General features: G+C 43.7%; 1 protein-coding gene across 2 annotated transcripts in view; it reads left to right on the top strand.

Moving 5' to 3' along the window:
* The window catches only part of LOC109852190 (platelet endothelial cell adhesion molecule-like), a 363,548-nt gene extending 349,079 nt beyond the window's left edge, over window positions 1-14,469 (top strand). For both annotated transcript variants that reach the window (XM_020423118.1, XM_020423117.1), the window contains 2 exons: window positions 2,341-2,539; window positions 12,063-14,469. In XM_020423118.1, the coding sequence (XP_020278707.1) occupies window positions 2,341-2,539; window positions 12,063-12,154 (291 nt within the window). In that variant the 3' untranslated portion in view covers window positions 12,155-14,469. The remainder of the gene's footprint in view (window positions 1-2,340; window positions 2,540-12,062) is intronic.
* Window positions 14,470-17,128: the final 2,659 nt, after the last annotated feature.

The raw sequence follows: 17,128 nt of genomic DNA, 5'->3' as shown, positions 1-17,128 counted from the left end.
TTTTTTCGCAAAGAGAGATCGCGCGCAAACTTGCGAATTTGTTTTTTTTTTTTTTTTTTTTTTTTTTTTTTTTTCAATCGAATCGCGCGCTTCAATTGAAGAACTAATTGCATCATTGGCTAGCTTGCGATGTATGTCGTACGTAAGAGAAAATTCGTCGAAATCGTTATCTTACTTTTAAAAATAGTAAATTTTTGATGCACGTTCGAAACTTATCGATTGTCTTATCGATTCAATGTGTAAACAATTTATACACACTCGACGTACTTTTCGAACGAACGTACGCGCGAGTGGGGGGAGGGTACGTTCATCCTCGTTGTGTGACAGAGCGATACTTCATGTTCACGGGTAAATGCGCGCAAAATCGGCCAAATTTTTTCTCCTCAAATTTGATGTCGCGAAAATATTAGATATTACGTTGCAAAGAACGCATCAAAGCTCTCTTTGTGGCGCACGAAGTAATATTAGAGCGGATTTTCTTCAACGATAAGACCGCCGCAGCGCATTTAATCTCATAATAGAAAATTTCACGATCCGTTAGGTAAACTCGAGCGTTCTTTTCTTTTTTTTATTAATTTTTCCATCACGCGCGCGGGACACGCGTAAAATAGGGTGGGAAAAACGAGAAAGATATATATATATATATAGCCCTCTTCCTTATAAAGAAAATCCGGTCCGCCTTAAATATGACGTAGCGACCGCCTCCTCATAATCTGTATTCAACCGCTATAATCACTTTCGCTCGCTTCTCATCCGAGATTGAATTTCGCGGATAGCTGTTTAAAAAGCGGAATTTATATTCGGCTCTCGGGCGCACTCTTTGCCGCGCGCGCGTCTCATAGTGAAAGAAGGGAAGGGGTGAGAGATAGGCATCAATGCTATCGCCGGCTATTAATCATCGGTTGAGATTCTTTTTTTTTTTTTTTTTTTTTTTACGCGTGCCGCCGTATATCACGCCGGGGAATCGCGCGCGCGAATTGCATAATTCCTCCGGCTGGGAAAACGTGAAGTCAGCAAGTGCTCTTGTAACGTCGCATGCCTGCGCGCGCTTGGATTATTGTTTGCTCAGGCCGAGCATTAAGCTTGACGTATCAATTTAACAGCGAAGATATATATGTGTGTGTACATATATATATATATATATATATACATGTACATATACGTGTATGCGCCTCGTGTACACGCGGCGCGCACGTATACGAGGCTCGTGTTAACTATTATGCAATAATATTGTCCTTTATTTATTAGATTATTACAGTATATTGGTTCAGTAATCTATATAATACGAAAATGCAGCGTGTATAGTTTAACATCGGACGCGAATGCCATTAAACTTTGATAACAACTATCTTCTTGAAACATGCCGGCATCAGGTGCGCGCCCTAACACCGTGAATCGGAAATTATGTTATTATCGAGATTATTATCACTTGCGAAACTATTAAGCGTTAAGATTATTGCGGGACATCTCGGATCTCGGAGGAAGAGCGAGTAGATGCATTTAACGTTTAATTAAAATTTTTTTTTAAATCGTTTCTCACCTTTTTCATCTTTTTTTCTTTCTCCCTTTTTTTTAAAAAACAATGATTTAATTAATATAATAAGTCTCGGAGCGAGCTTTTTATTTAATTTTTTCTCTGCATCGAGCAAGATTCGTCTCTCAGACGCGTAATGCGTCCGAGCGGAGGAAGACTTGTCGTCGTTTTAAAGTTTATCTAAACTCCTTAGGATATACTTGCAAATCGCTCGAGCGTGCGACTCATTCGAATAACTTACTTTCGTCGCCGTCCACCGCTGGCGGGACGATAATGATCCATTAAGAAAGCCGGAACTCGATCATTCTGGCCAATACTTACGGAGACTCGCTTGCTCGCTCGCTCGCTCGCTCGCTCGTTGCGACTCGACGAGAACCGATTTCGTGCAAGAGAAAGGGAAGAAGGAAAAAAACGTAGGAAAGACATTAATCGGGAGAACACGGCGCCGGAAACGCAAGAGCAAGTCCTCCAACTTTCCATCGAACTGGAAACCGTCGTCTTTGTACTTGGCGCGGGACGTCGTTGAGTGCTCGGGTATGACGAAAGCAGCGCCGGGGGACCAGGGGGTGTGGGGGGTGGACAAGGCCGGGGGAGGCTTCTCCTCCCCCCGATTCCGGATGAACGGATTTCGTTGAAAGCAGATTTACATTTTCCTGACTCTCTACGCTCTCTCTCCCTCTTTCCTTCTCCGTGTCTCTCGGTGTTTTCTCTCCTCTTTTTTTTTTTTTTTTTTTTTTTTTTTTCGCGCAACGTTCGTGCGATTCCAACGATAGGTTTTCACACGCATGATTTGTTTTTTTTTGCAGGTGGAACCCACCGCGAGAAATCAGGAGACGAAGGATGACGAGGGGACGCAATGGAGCGAAATCGGTCTCACCCTTCAGCCTTTCCATTACGTAAACGGCTATTTGAACCTACGTTGCATCGCGCAGATACCTGGTATCTACTTGGCGAATAGCGAGCTCCAGCTCGGTTCCAGTATGCGTGAGCCTGTGCCCGAAAGAGGTGAGTACGAAAAGGAATTTAATTGATCAATTTTAAACCCAATTCTCTTTCTGAATTGTGTTGTACTCTTTATATTTTGCAATCTCTGTTAATGTCTGACTCGCGTAAGTATATCAGTTGCCTCTTTTTTTTTTTATTTATTATTGCAATTTTAATTGTAACGCTAAGACGTTGAAGAGAATCAGAATTACGATCGTGTGCAAATAAATTTGCTTTATTAAGTTAAAGAACTTGAATAATTTTTGAGTCTCGTAGACTATAAACTTTCATAGACTCAAAACTTTCCGAGTTTTATCACCGCGCGTTTTGATTAATTAATCGTTGCCGCGAAATCACTTTACCCGAATTCGAGCTGAGTTTGAATTATTTCGACTAGTTTGACGTCCAAGTTAGAAGGAGATCAGATTTCGGGTAGTATCCCAAAACTTGCGTACACACAAATCTGTGTCGGTGAATTCTCGCGTGCGGTCTTTCATCATCATCAAATAGCGTCAATAATTATGTCAAAAGCAAATGGACGGCGATTGTGGAACGTTGCTTTTTCTACGCGAAGTCCGTCGACTCGGTCGATATAACTCGTTTGCGAAACCAGACAGCGCACACGTTTTGCAAGTAATAGACGCCCGGACCAGCCAAGGCCGGGCCGGGGGATTACTCGGTCGGTCGCACGGACTAATAAATTTCGCGCGAGCGAGGTCCACCCACTCGAAATCGGTAAGGAAGCCTCCGGTGCACGCTGCGCCCGCTTCCTGCACGCGACGTCGACGAGATTTAATTGAGCGGCCACGGGACTATATAACCTACGCTTCCCCTATTACCTTCCGGCCGGTCGAGGTCTCCCCGTCCTTTCGCCCTTTTGCTCCTTTCTGGCGTGCGCGCAATTCGCCAGCATTTCCAACTTTCGACGCGCGCGGTTGGCGTATTCCAATGATCTCTCTTTCTCTCTCTCTCTCCTTCTCTCTCGCTCTTTCTCTTGCGCGGATGCGAAATAATTCACGACAGTGTCGTTCTTCTCTAACATATACGGATTTGCGAGATTGTAAAGCTGCTTGAAAATATTACTTCAAAGGAAAGAGTCTCACGTTTACTGCGCGTCCCAGAAATTCTTCGCTTTCTGCTACGACGGGGTTTCGAAATTATAAACATCGAGGCGCGCATCCCCGAGCCTGGGATGCGCTGCTGTCTCTTTTAATTTTTTACCAAAACTATTTTCAGTTTCTGTGGAGTTTTTACATATTCATCCTCCTCGTTGAATATTCTCTGGCAGCGTGCGCGAGTGGAGGAAAAAAATAATTTAATTTTTTAAAATCGTGCGGCGCGCGGGATAACACACGCGGTTTGCTACGTTTTCTCCTTCAATTTTGTTGTCGTAATATCGTGTGTAATTTTGATTATCATTTTGTTTACCGCGATTCTGCGCAGCACAAAAATCTCTAGAGTTCAAAGGTCCTAGACTCCGCGGACTCTTCCCAATCTCGTGTGCCGCGCGTCAATAGATTTGACGCTGGCAGCACGCGGCCCCCTCCGGCCCCGGTGTGTCCCCGTTGGCAATCTCAATTTTATGATCGCGTACGCGTAATGCCCTGCGGAATCGAGAAACGTATCGTTCGATAATCTATATATCGCGGTTATTTTGAATTTGGACTCTCCAATGGATTCCGCGCGAAAATACGGGGATGATTGGATACTTCCGGTCGCTCGACCGGCCGGGAAAATATCCAGTGGTTTGAGTTTTGCGTATTGTGCAATTCCGTTGTGGGAAAAACACGACTAACGTATAAGCGCCATTGTGCGTTCTCCTTTTGTGTGTGTGTGTGTTTTATATTTTGCTTATGATACGATATTTCTCGTTTGGGAAATATCGTATCGAAAAGAAAACGCGCGCGAGTTCTATTGTTTATTTTTTATGTTATTCGTTATTTTGTGTGTACGCGTTTTGTTCAATCATCAACAATTTATTTGTCAGCATTTTGCACGACCAAGAGTAAGATTTTAGTTAAACAACATTTGCGATTGCTAAAAGCTACGCGCGCAACGTTCCGCAAGATCCAAGTTTTCGCGGTTCGCGTCCCGCCCTCTTTTTCGAGCATTTCTCTCGTTTTTTATTTAAAATTTTCTCCTTAATGTCCAATCTGCTCGGTAAACATTTTCTACTTTAAGACGCGATATGCAGTCTGTGCTTTTTATATATTTTACGCGAGATAAAAATTAAGTTCTCGGAAGAGAGAGAGAGAATATTTGAAAATTCTCGAGAAATCGCGCGGAGCCAGCACTCAAAATGTTAAGAAAAATTCAGCAAAGTGATCAGAAAAGGTAAAGAAAGAACCCAGAACGAAAACCACAAAGCACCTCCATGGAAATGTTCGAAGATCTCATTTCTGCGTTGCGGATTCGCAAAGTGTTTTTATTATGTACGCGCTCGGGGGTGAGGGGGAGGAAGAAGAGGAAAATACGGGAATGTTTGCGCGCGCGCGCGCGCTTGGCGTATTACGGGAGGAGGAGAGGAGGCTGTCGCGCGGAGAGTTTTTACTGATTTTCTTCCGCTAACGTGAACCGAAGTTTAATATGTGAAACGGGCGTAAAGTAGATGGATGACTTGAAGAAATGGTTGGCAGGTGTTGTCGCGCGCGGGACCGATGCGAAGAATGTTCATGAAACTCTCTCTTCACACAAACACACACACATACACACGGCGCGCAAACTTCTTATCGCGAGACGTCGCGGACAATACGGCGGCGGCGGCGGCGGCGGTGATGTGTTGCCGCCGACGTATACGTGCCGCTTTAATGCGCACCGAAGCTGATGAACTCGCGTTATTTCGATATAGCCAATCAACTATGCGGCGGTAAACCAGAGTTATTCCCGAGATAGGTAATCAACTATGCTGCGGTAAACCGAAATATCACACGTAATACGAGGCTGAAGTGCGCGCTCTGTTGCACCGTATCCATTGTTAACACAATGTAAATGCGCATCGCGCGATTGTAATTTGTAACGCGCGCTCCTTGAACGACCTTCCTCTCCCGGAAGTTCCTATCTATTCGCCTCCCGCCCTCTCCCTCTCGTCCCTCTTCTATCTCGAGTTCGATTCGCGAAACGTGCGCGGATTCATTAGTCATCGCGCACGGCGCAATGAATTCCGTCGTCGATATCAATAAAAACGTTACGCGGTAATATATATATACATATATATAGTAATCTCTTTTTCCGGGGACTGTTTGAAAATGCGCGTACACACATGCGAAAATAAAGGAAAACCATTTGCTCGCGCGAAACGAAATTAACGCGCGCTCATTCAATCCCGACGTGCCGCGACCGGTTGCCAACACACATAGCGTAGATTTAATAAATCGGTAACGCTACGGAACACCGAATGCGGGATTACGAGAAACCTGTATAAAAATTTCGATTTTCGCGCCCGAACAGCGCGACAACGCTGTTATTTGTCAAAAGTTGTGTGCGCGCACAGAGGTAAGCTCTCTCTTTCTCTCTCTCTCTCTCTTTTTCGGAAACCGGCACGCGGTAATCACTTTTTCTCCTCGCGTATTAACCTCTTGACATTTTTCGCTGTTTTCGCATCTGTCGACGGCGCGTTTCACCGATATTGAATCTGCGTGTGTGTGTGTGTGTGTGTGTGCGACTGTGTGTTAAGCTACCACGAAGTTCGGTTTACCTCATATTTGTTTATTGAAAAAGGCCGCTGTGTGCTCTATATTCTCTTTCGACGAGGACGTTCATTTTATTTTCAATGACGTTTGCCCGATAACATTTAATAAGCGCCGGTCGCTCACGCCGGTATTCTACAAAAGACTGCAGTGTGTGGCGTTTTGCAGAAAATAAAAGCGACCGCAAAAATAGTATTTTCCGTTACGCTCGTTGTTTTATTCCATCTCAATATCTCGCGCGCATTCTTTCACGGAACGCGTCCGATTCATACCGTATATTGACGCAACAATGCACAATACGGCGAAACAGCGTTATAACGTCCTGCGCAACTAACGTCACACTGTGGATTCAACGCGACTGTGTCATCTGCGTCGCGTCTGTGAATAATCCGCGGGCATTGTTCGAACTCTCGGGTCAGTTTCACGTTTTATGGCGTGTAATTAATAACAATAGAAAAGCAAATTATTATTATTATCAACACTTTATTTTAGTGTGTTTCCTAACAAATTTCACAAATTTCTCATTTTGTATCTTTGTAGCTGCTAATAAATACAATTCGCTGGTGTCCTAAATTAATGCCCCCGCCCTTTCGCGTTTTATTATCAGGAACATTCCGACAAAATATAAATTCGTCGATCGAACGATTGCATCTTCGCTCTAAAAACACAGCTCGTTCTCTCGCGCGCTGAAAAACGTCTCGTGTGGCGGAAGTTTAACGGCAAATTGCCGCGGAATTCTCTGTCCAACATACGTAGGTACCGTGCATATATACAGGGCACGAAAGATTCGGTGATGTCTCGTTGGGGAAACTTGGCCGGAACGAGACGTCGGTGCTCGCGGCGAAACTTGGGCTCTTCTGTCTCGTCGCGTTTCCTTCGTCTCCTCCGTTCGCCCCGTGTTTCCTCCCCGACATCTCTCTTCTCGCAACCCCGTTACCCGCTGGCTCCGCGAATTACCCGAACCCCGGGACGCTAATCTCACGTGTACAACGACGAACGAGGCAAGAAGAAAGGGATTTGAACACCGTCTTTGGGGGGACGACGAGAGAGAGATCTGCTGCCATCTCGGCTCGCTCGAGTCAAAGGTCCTTCCCTCTTTGCGCGCTTTAAGCACATTTGAGAACGCTATAAAGTACGATGGAAACTCCGCTCATTTATTTCACCGTTATTTGTCTCGCGATTTTTTTCTTTTTGTTTTTTTGTTTTATGAACATCGTTTTGTTGCGAATTAATAAATTTCCATCGGATAGTTTTTAATTAACTGGCTCGAGATGCGCTTAAAAGCTCATTAACGTTTCACGACGACTCTTCGTACGAATTGTTTGTTTTACCGTTTCGATATTGTAATTATTTAATGCGCGCAATTTTAATGAATAAAGCAATATTTCGTGTCCCGCAATTAAATTCCTCTCGGAAAAATCTTGAAGATATTTATTCTTGACAAATTTGTCGAGAGATCTCTTAGAGATCGTTAATCACATCGTGCATATAAAGCTACATTCTCCGTTACTCGAGACTCCAGCTGTCTGCTAGAGACCGTCCCTCCTGCACTCACCTGAGTGTGTAATTTCGCGGCGGATCGCGCGACTACCGTCAAGTTGCCTTTTAAAAGTGGCTGTGTTATCAAAGCTTTGCATACCCGATTATTCCCCGACACAAACTATCGGGCGGAGAAAACGCGCCGCGATCGACCAACACACATCCTCGAAGGCGGGGCGACGCGCTTATCGGTTTGGCTTCGCCGCATAGTAGTAGACACACAAGCCAACTTTCTCTCTCTCTCTCTCTCTCACTACTCCCGTCAGTTAGAATAGGGAAATATCTCGCGCGCTGTGCGTGACGACGCGCGCGCGCGCTCTCGCATCTCGTGCGGACACGGCATCTGCACGAGAAGGTGATTGATCGCTGACACCCGGTATCGTCATTATTGGAAGTGTCATGTAAGCGATCATCTAAAATCGACTACCGCGTGATAAATTTCGACCCCTTGAGCTGCTTTTTTCCAATCTATAAAAATACCAATTATTTGTCGACGTTTTTTTTTTTTTTTTTTTGGTTTGAAAATCGAGAGATGAACATTGTCAATAGGAGAGATCGATTTTTTTTTTCGAGACTCGATAAAAATGTTCAAAGTTAAACTTAAGCGAGACACTCTCTTCTCCTCGCTCGGAACTCGTCCGCGCTCAGTGAACCATCAATTAATGGACGATGCACCGCAAACAAGGTCTGTAGAACGGATATACAACAGCCGGATCAAAACAGTGGAGTTATAGGGAATTTTCGAGTTGCACAGTTGAAACAGAATTCCGTTCTCAAGTTGTACGTATATATATGTATGTATATGTATATATATATACACGTATACCCGACTCGAGAGGCCTGCAATTTATTGGTTTACGTCGAACTTCACTGAGTTTCTGATTACTTGTGAATATCCGATTAGTTTCGAACGCGGGAGAATAAATGGATTGCCGCAAGACACGAGGAGAAAATGTGTGGCGGGCCGCTTCGATTCGAATGTGTATCGCCGTTGCGTGAATAAGTTACGATATGCGCTATCGTTTATTTCCATCAAAAACTTTTATTACGGATATAGGTATACGTGTGTATACGTGCGGTGTTATCAACGTTGATATGCTCGTTTTATAATAATTTTACATCCACCGAGATTGCGATATATTCCGCGAAATATTGTTGTAACGTTGCCCAACACACACACACAGGGTAGCGGGGGAAAGAGAAACCTCTGCCCGTTTAATCTTGCGAGAGTAACTTTTGACAATTTTCCCGCTGCATTGCGCCCCAGTATCTTCGTGCATATATATATATATATATATATATATATATATATATACAAGCGGGGTGTGGAGTGTATGTACGTATGTATATAAGTAAGGTACAACAGAAATGCACCTTGGTTGCACTCTAAAGTAAATCGTTTTCCCCGAAACTTCCCGAGGACTCGTGTCGCGAACTTACGAGCACCGCGGCTCATGAAGTTGGCTCGAGAGTTTTTACATCAAGAACCCTCCGGCAGTTTGTCGTCGTGGCCTAGACCCTGCCGCGCGCTTTTCAGCGCCGCGACGACGGACGACGCTTCAATTCCTCTCAAAGACGCCCCCTTAGCCGAAAAAATCCATGAACGGGGGTGTACGCGTCACGAAACCGTTCGCGTACGTGTCGCGCGTTTATATATTCTCACCGTGCAAAAAAAAAAAAAAAAAAACCAAGGAACCGAGACTCCACATTTACGAACTTACGCTCCTTCAGCTCCGACTTACTTTTCGAAACACACTCCGCGGTGTAAGTGTCACGCGTCGGCAACTTCGCGCAAAGTTCATTCCGCATTCATTATGTGTCGCATTATGTTCGCGCGAGAATAACACAGAGACAGAGAGAGAGAGAGAGAGTGAGAAAACACGCGTTTTCTATCTTCATCGTATTTGTTTCCGTGCGCGAAGAAAATTATGTATACATTATACAATGTAAAAAAAAATTAACTCTCGAAGCGATCGATAAACATAAAATGTTTCCCCGTATCCATGAGGGATACATATGTGTACGTGTGTGTATATCGCTATTTTGTGTAGAGTATTTAAATATTCATGGGAAAAAAAGCAACGCGTACACATGCGATATCAATCGTTTAGAGATGATCAGATTATCCGTCGGTTTTTATGTCCGCGCAAGTGGAATATTCCGAAATATTGACGATTGCTATCGCATCGTTTTATATATATATATATATATATATCTGCAGTCAGACGAGAGAGAGAGAGAGCACGATTTCGCTATCGTTCGCAAAACTCCCGTACATTTTGGGATAAATTTGATGGGTTATAGTAAACGATCGCGGGGAGGGAGGAAGGTGGAAAACGTGCGTCGTAAAAACTCCCGTCGACGATTGATAAGCGGCCCTGGGAGGATTTTCGGTCCTCTTCAATTTTCAAACCCGTCCGAACTTATTTCCCCGCTTTCAAGAGTCCCTTCCGAGCCCTCCGCTTTGACGCGCACGCGCAACGTTCCGCGCCTGTTACAGAAATTCGTTCTCTCTTCGGCCTTCGGTGGTAATTTCATTTCGTTCACACTCGGTTTTCCGCGGCCGGCTGGTTGCTTGATTCGTACGTATTACTCCCTGGGCCGTGGTCGACGGAATTGTTTTTAGGAAATTGACTTTTCCACCCGGCAGAAGGAACAATGCCCCGCGGAGGAAAATCCACTGACGTTCCACTTAATGGCGGCGACCCTTCTCTCCTCTCCCCACACCCCCTGGGCGCTCGTGTGCCCGAGTTTCCATCTCGAAAAGGATTTCAACAGTTGACACGCTTCGTCCCGGTTGCCAGAGCGAGATTTAATCTCGGCGCGCGGAGAGAAAAAAATGTCGTTTTGCGCGAAATCGCTCCCGAATAATCCATTTCGTTTCAAGCTATTTGAAATATAATCTCTATCTGTCCGCGCGCGCTTCTGTCGGGGGAGAAAAAAAAAAGGATTGAACGTGGAAGAAGCGAAACCGGAAACGCGATTATTCCCGCTCGAATGTTCCGCTCTCGGTCTTTTCTGAATTATGCACGGCGGGTCCGTAAAACGGATTTATGTCCGTTGGGGAACTCGTTCGAGCATTGTCATGCGAAATATACCGATAACTACTCTGTAGTTTGGATTACAATAATTCGCGCTTGCGCTCGCATCTGTCAACTTGTCAACATCTGAGGCTCGCGTGTGCGAATCGCGCGTTATTATTGTCTGCGATACGAGCGCTCACAGTTTTCGCGCACGTGTTAACGCCGATAATGTGCGGGAATGTACAAACCGAACTAAAATCAACTGATTATCGGCGACACATTTCTCGATGAATTTGATATCTATTCATCAGATCTCCCGCGCCGATCGTGTGAGAGCGCGTTTACGTCGTTTATTGACGCTTTACCGTAATCGGTAAGCTGTGTCGATTTTCGAACGATGCATAACGATGACATTTTAATGATACGGAGATTATTTGCTTTATCAATCGGTAGTTTCTCGCGATCGAATCAAAAATCATTATTCGCTTCATGTATCTCACTTTTTTTTTTATTGTAGAATATATATAAGTCTGCTGTACCGTGTAAATCATTTTAACGTAGAAAAAATCTCTTTACCAAAAAAAAAAAAATAAAATAAAATAAAAAACTAAAGTTTCAACGAGGACGATACGCCAATACGTGCCGTCGTTCTGTGCAAATAGGGACCACGTAGTGCATATAAATTTCGCTGCAAAGATACTAGAAATTCGAATGCGGCGCGTAGAGTTTGCGGGGCGAACTGTTCAAACTCGGCAAAGCTTCTACCCTTTTATTGGAGTTTTTTTTTTTTTTTTATTTTACATGATGAATAATAAAAAGCATAATCCATTTTCAATGCATAGTTTTTAATTTTAGATTGTTATCGAGTCACGCAAAAATATTAAAAGCTATAACTTTCTATTAAACCTGGAATATTCCGATTGTTTTTTTTTTTTTTTTTTTTTTTTACAATGTAAAACACCAATAATGTAAAACATTTTATTTCTTACAATATTATACAAGTCGCAGTTTTTTTTCAGTTCTTACAATATTATATAAGTGTGCAGCTTTGCAAGCTATTGTTTGCTTGGCGTTTACAATGTTAATAAAATTAGTTGAATTATTTCTACGTATATAATTCTGATGAAACACGAAACTGAAGAATAAAAAAAAATTTACTTCTAAGTATTTTATTTTTATAAAACTTTTGCGCGCTCTGCGAAAGACTCTGCTAGTTAACATTCTAGATACGACGCATCGACGAGAATTGTCGCCGCAGAGCGGTAAGTAATAACGTCTTTCCAACATGTGTTGCAGTAACCTCGGAGGGCAACAGCGGAAGCGGCACGCTCAGGATGACGTTTGTGACAATACTCTGCCTGGGCACGCTCCATCTGCTTCTGAGATAGTCGCATCACGCCTGAGACCACGAGAGGAGGACTCACGGGCGTCGCATGATAAATAGCATACTAGTCATCAGGAGGAAGGTCTGGCGCAGGAGACGATGGAAGGGGACGACTCTAAGGACCGCGTATGGACAGCGCAGAAACAAATAACATTATTAAAATCGAAATACGAAACTGCTCGAGTGTCTCTCATTTTCTCTCGTCTCTGAGTGCGTTTGAGTTATTCACGCGCGTGAATTGTCTCTCGAAACAGGATGGAGGGATTGTGAATTCTCCAACCAATAACCGGCGGATTTGTAATCAAACAAAAGAAGGAGAAAATCAAAAAGACGCGCGACGTGTCTCTTCGACACTTGATACCGCGAGGTCGTCGTCGATTGTTATCGCGTTGTATATTTTATTGAATCTTTTTTTTTTTTTTTTTGTCTCGTGAGAGCTCGCGCTATTTTTTTTTTTTTGTCGAGACGCGTTTGTGTCTCGATTTGCGTGTCATTGTTTGCGTTCGCGCCGGTAATGCGAAGACAAATGAGGGTGGACGGGGGAAGCGCGCGCGCGGTCAAGGGTTAACGAGTATCTCGAACCAACGTCGGGCGAGAAGAGAAGAGGAATATCGTAAGCGCGCCGGGAAGTACCTGCAAGGGTCGTTTCGTAGCGGATCGAGCGGCGTAAAAGAGGACATAAAGCGGGAACCCCGGGTTCCATTACTCTACCTTAGTAAATCGGCACCGACGCTGAAGATAGCACGCGCGCGCGTGCGCACGACCCAATTCTGACCTGTTATATATGTGATACCGTATTTTATCAAAGATCGCGCGCTCCTAACGCTGAATAGACACTCGTATTGTCATCCCGCGGTTTGCGCGAAAATGTCCGCCCGAAGATAGAGCTCGCGGGGGTGGGACGAAAGCGGATTAAAGTGAATTTGCTCTCGCCGTGAGAGAGATCAGGCGAGGTCTTTGAAAAATGAGTTTCGGATAAGCGCGCGAGGACGACTTCTTCCTTTAAAAAAAAAAAAACAAGCGCGTTATACAGGAGCATTAGCACACTGTGTTACGCAACATCTCTCGGATGATGTCGACGAAAGCGTTTTTTCCGCCGTTCTTCTCCGCGAATAAAAGGAGACGCCTGTAATTGGCGAGAGAAATAACAATGAGTTCTCTTGTATTTTTTTTTTTTTTTTTTTTTTAATCTTGATTGTTTTTCATGACAAAACAGATTTTGCTTCTTCGATAATATCGTCTGATTTAACGGAGAGCGCGTTTAAAGCGCGCGAGAACGGAAGCGAAAGTAATTTGTCGCTCCGCGTTTTAGTGGCACGTTAAATGTAAAATCGAGATAATAATAATAATAAAAAAAAAACTCAGAAAATAAAATTGTAACAACTTATTAAAATGTTTTTTTATATCCTCTAGCATCGGGTACGCGTTTCTTGTTGTCGCGGAGCTTTTTCACAGAGTGACAAAGTGACTGTACAACAAAATGCTGTTCGCAGGCAATATACATATGTATGGCACGTTAAAGCCGAGGCAACAGTGAGACCGGCGGAAGAGCAAAAAGAGAGCGGCGCGAACCGCTTTTGCTTTCGTTTATCGACGGAAATTCCGCGAAACATGCGAATAAAGATATTAGTTTTTGTCAAAAAAAAGAAAAAAAAACAGATTGTGTTGCAACAGCGAACGCCGCGCGCCACGGAAACGCATCAATAAAAATGTATTTACCCCGTTTACGGAAACGTACGAATCCCTCTCTCTTTCTCTCTCTCTCACAGCTGATAGTAAAATTTATATTTCCCCGTTATTCTTCCGTTTTGCAATATGCGCGCCGCGAAATTATACAAATATTATAATATATCGCGTATACAAATTGTAAATCGAGCCTATGTATATATACATTGCGGTTATGAATATATATCACAAGACGCGAGATGAGAAAAGACGGTAACGCGAATAACAAGGCAAAAGATTATTCATGAGAAACATAGGATGTATGCTCTTCCGCTCTTTTTCCATCCTTATTTCCGTTCGGGGCATTCGATTTCTTCTCTATTCTATACGTTATTACATGTTAACGGCTGTTAGTATATACGCGGTTTGGTTCAAGCCAAACGCACGTCTCCCAATAAAAATCGCGAGTCCCATCCCAAGGGAAGTCGGTCGACGACAGATCGGACTTTTACGCGCGAGCGCGAAAACATCGATACGGCTTCTCTCGTCACTTGAATGACGAAACGTTTTCTCAAACGTTTCTTCTTTCTTACGTTTTCATCGTTCGCGCGGGGCTGCGCACACGGGGAACGCGAGCGGGAAGCGCGTTATTGACGTCGCTCGGGCGCGTATCGATACGCGGAGCTTGCTGCGGAAGCAGCCTGGCGCCGCAACAGAACGTGTATATCTAATTTGGAGCACGAAGCGCCGCGGCGAGAACGCCATCGGGGCATTAATAACGGGCGGGGGGAGCGTTGGGTTACACAGCGGTCGCAGTTCTGTTTCCCAGGTGCGCGACGTTGCGGGGGTTTGGCCGAAGTTGCCCTCGTCAGCAACGAGGCACGATCACGTACGCAGTAGTCAGGGGGGGGGAGGCAAGTCAACCCCCAGGCCAGGTGGGGTATCAGACGAGCGGGACGAAACAAAGTTTATTTTGAATCAGCCACGGCAACCGAGTCGCACTATGCCGGCGAAATAGCGTCGAGTACCGCAGCAGCCGCGGCGAAGCTACGCTTCCACCGCAGTTCGGCTCTCAACATCGGCTTCCAACGGACACAGACAGAGAAGGCGAAGCTTGAGCGCGACCCATCCACCACCACCACCACCACCTCGCTACTAGGGAGGGGGGCAAATAGACAACGAAGAGCGAAGCGTAACGGGAAGACGTGGCAGGAAAGAGGAAGGGCAAGGTACGAGGAGTACGGTGGGATAGTCTAGCCGACGATGGTGATTGTTACGGCGACGACGTTTCAGTTAGCTGAAACGTCGTTTCCTTTGTTGCGTCTGTGTGAGGGAAGGAACCGTCTTCGATGAGGTGTACGTGTACACATCGATATGTGTGTGTGTATATATATATATAAATATATATATATATGTATATATGTACGCACACAGATACGTACACTAAACGAGAACGACGGGGGATGCACAAACACCGTAACACGGCGCACGCTATCTCTTCGAGGGTGATTTAGATGTATACCTGTGTGTGCGCGCGGTATTCCGTCGTGCAAACTTGGGAGCTTGCACGAGGGGCGCTCCTTCTGAGACTTTGCCGTAAGTCCGGGGAAGGGAGAGGGTTGTATAGCGGGGAAGAGCGTAGAGATCTCTCGATTCGGGTTAATTGTTGGCTTCGTCTATAGACTCGCTTGCGCGGCGCTCGGGCAATGAATTTTAGAAGCGGCGGTATCGCCCGGTCGTTGGTGGCAGCAGGCGGAGGGAGGTCGGGAAACGAAAGAGGGATCAGAGGGTAGAAGCGAGCCAGAGAGCGGGCCAGAACGCGCATATATTTATGCGCGTTCGTTGAAATTCTTCGATCTGATTGCGAGCGCCGGGGAACGAAAACGTCTGCATTAGCGAGATACTGTTTTCAACGCGCTGAGAATAACGAGACCGTAGACACACAGTCCGTGTTCGGGAAGAAACATTTGAATCTTACGTTCGATAAAATATTTAGATAACCGTAAAAGCGTAACGCGCGTCGAGAAAAAAAGAAATGAGAACCTTAACGACGTTGCAAATAAAGAGATGAAATCGTAAAAAAGCGCGCAAAAAAACTGATTCTCTCACATTTGCGTTAGTCGGGGACTACATTGAGCTAATTTGACATTTAAAAACGAAAACGAAGAAACAAGTTTAATTTGATTTTGAGGGGAGTGAAACGTTCGAGGAATAATTCGATTAGATTTTATATATATATATATATATATATATAGAATTCCTTTCCATTTACAAGAACGAACTTAAATCGCAACGCAAATGTTGGTCTTCGCAAGGGAATTATTCCACCTGTGCCAAATTTCACATTGTTTTTTTTGAAATAGAATTTTTGCCAATTTATTCAGTAAATTCGCTCGCAGTGGTCCGCAAAAATGTGAATTTTCAATTCAGTCTTGCGCAAAACTCAAAAAAAAAAAAAAAAAAATTAAAAAAAAAAAGAGGATTATTGCAGATATGTATTAACCATGCCGGAAAGGGTGATTGTGAATCGTGGGTGAGAAATTATTTTGATACATAGAGATTGATGATGGTTGTACATGCGATAGTTTATTACATATGATTAAAAATAAGTATTTACATTACAAACTAAAAACGTAACGTGTAAAAACTATAAATGTCGCAATTTACAAATCTTAAAACTAAAAACAGGCTTTTAAATAAAGAAAAGAAAAATTCTCGACTTAACAAAACATTTTTCTTCATTTGTCATTATATATTTTTACCTTATGTGTTATATAAAGTTAAGTTTGACTTCATTCCGGGGGAGGGGGGGGGAAGTTATTATAACTTCTTTGGTGATGTCGGTAAACTGTGAATAACGCGAATCGAGTTTCTATCTCATCTACTCATTTACAAAAACGAGTTTTACCGTCAGCGCAAAGGTTAATTGTTCTCGAGGGAATTGTCCTGTCTCCGCCACGTTTCACTCGATTCTCGAGAATGAAACTTTCACGAGATTTACCCAGTAGCATAATTCTCGCATACTCATTCGCAATAATTTCAACCTCCATAGGATTAAAAGAAGAGAAAATAACTTCTCAAATACCAAAATGTGTCACTTAACATACAAACGTAAAATTTTATAATTCTTTGTTTATCTTGAGAGTTGAAATAATCAAAATTAAAATGTTTCCAAAAAGAAAAAACAAATATAAACTTTCCAACTATGAAACCAAAATGCAACATATGCATTATATATATGTATATATTATATAATATTGTGACAAATGCAAAAATTTATTTTGCAGATTTAAATCTCGCAATATTTGTTTAA

Source organism: Pseudomyrmex gracilis, unplaced genomic scaffold, assembly GCF_002006095.1.
Source record: "Pseudomyrmex gracilis isolate BER0280 unplaced genomic scaffold, ASM200609v1 scaffold_25, whole genome shotgun sequence".
NCBI lineage: Eukaryota > Metazoa > Arthropoda > Insecta > Hymenoptera > Formicidae > Pseudomyrmex > Pseudomyrmex gracilis.
Note: the sequence above shows the minus strand (reverse complement) of the source record. Positions and strands in the feature narration are given on the sequence as shown.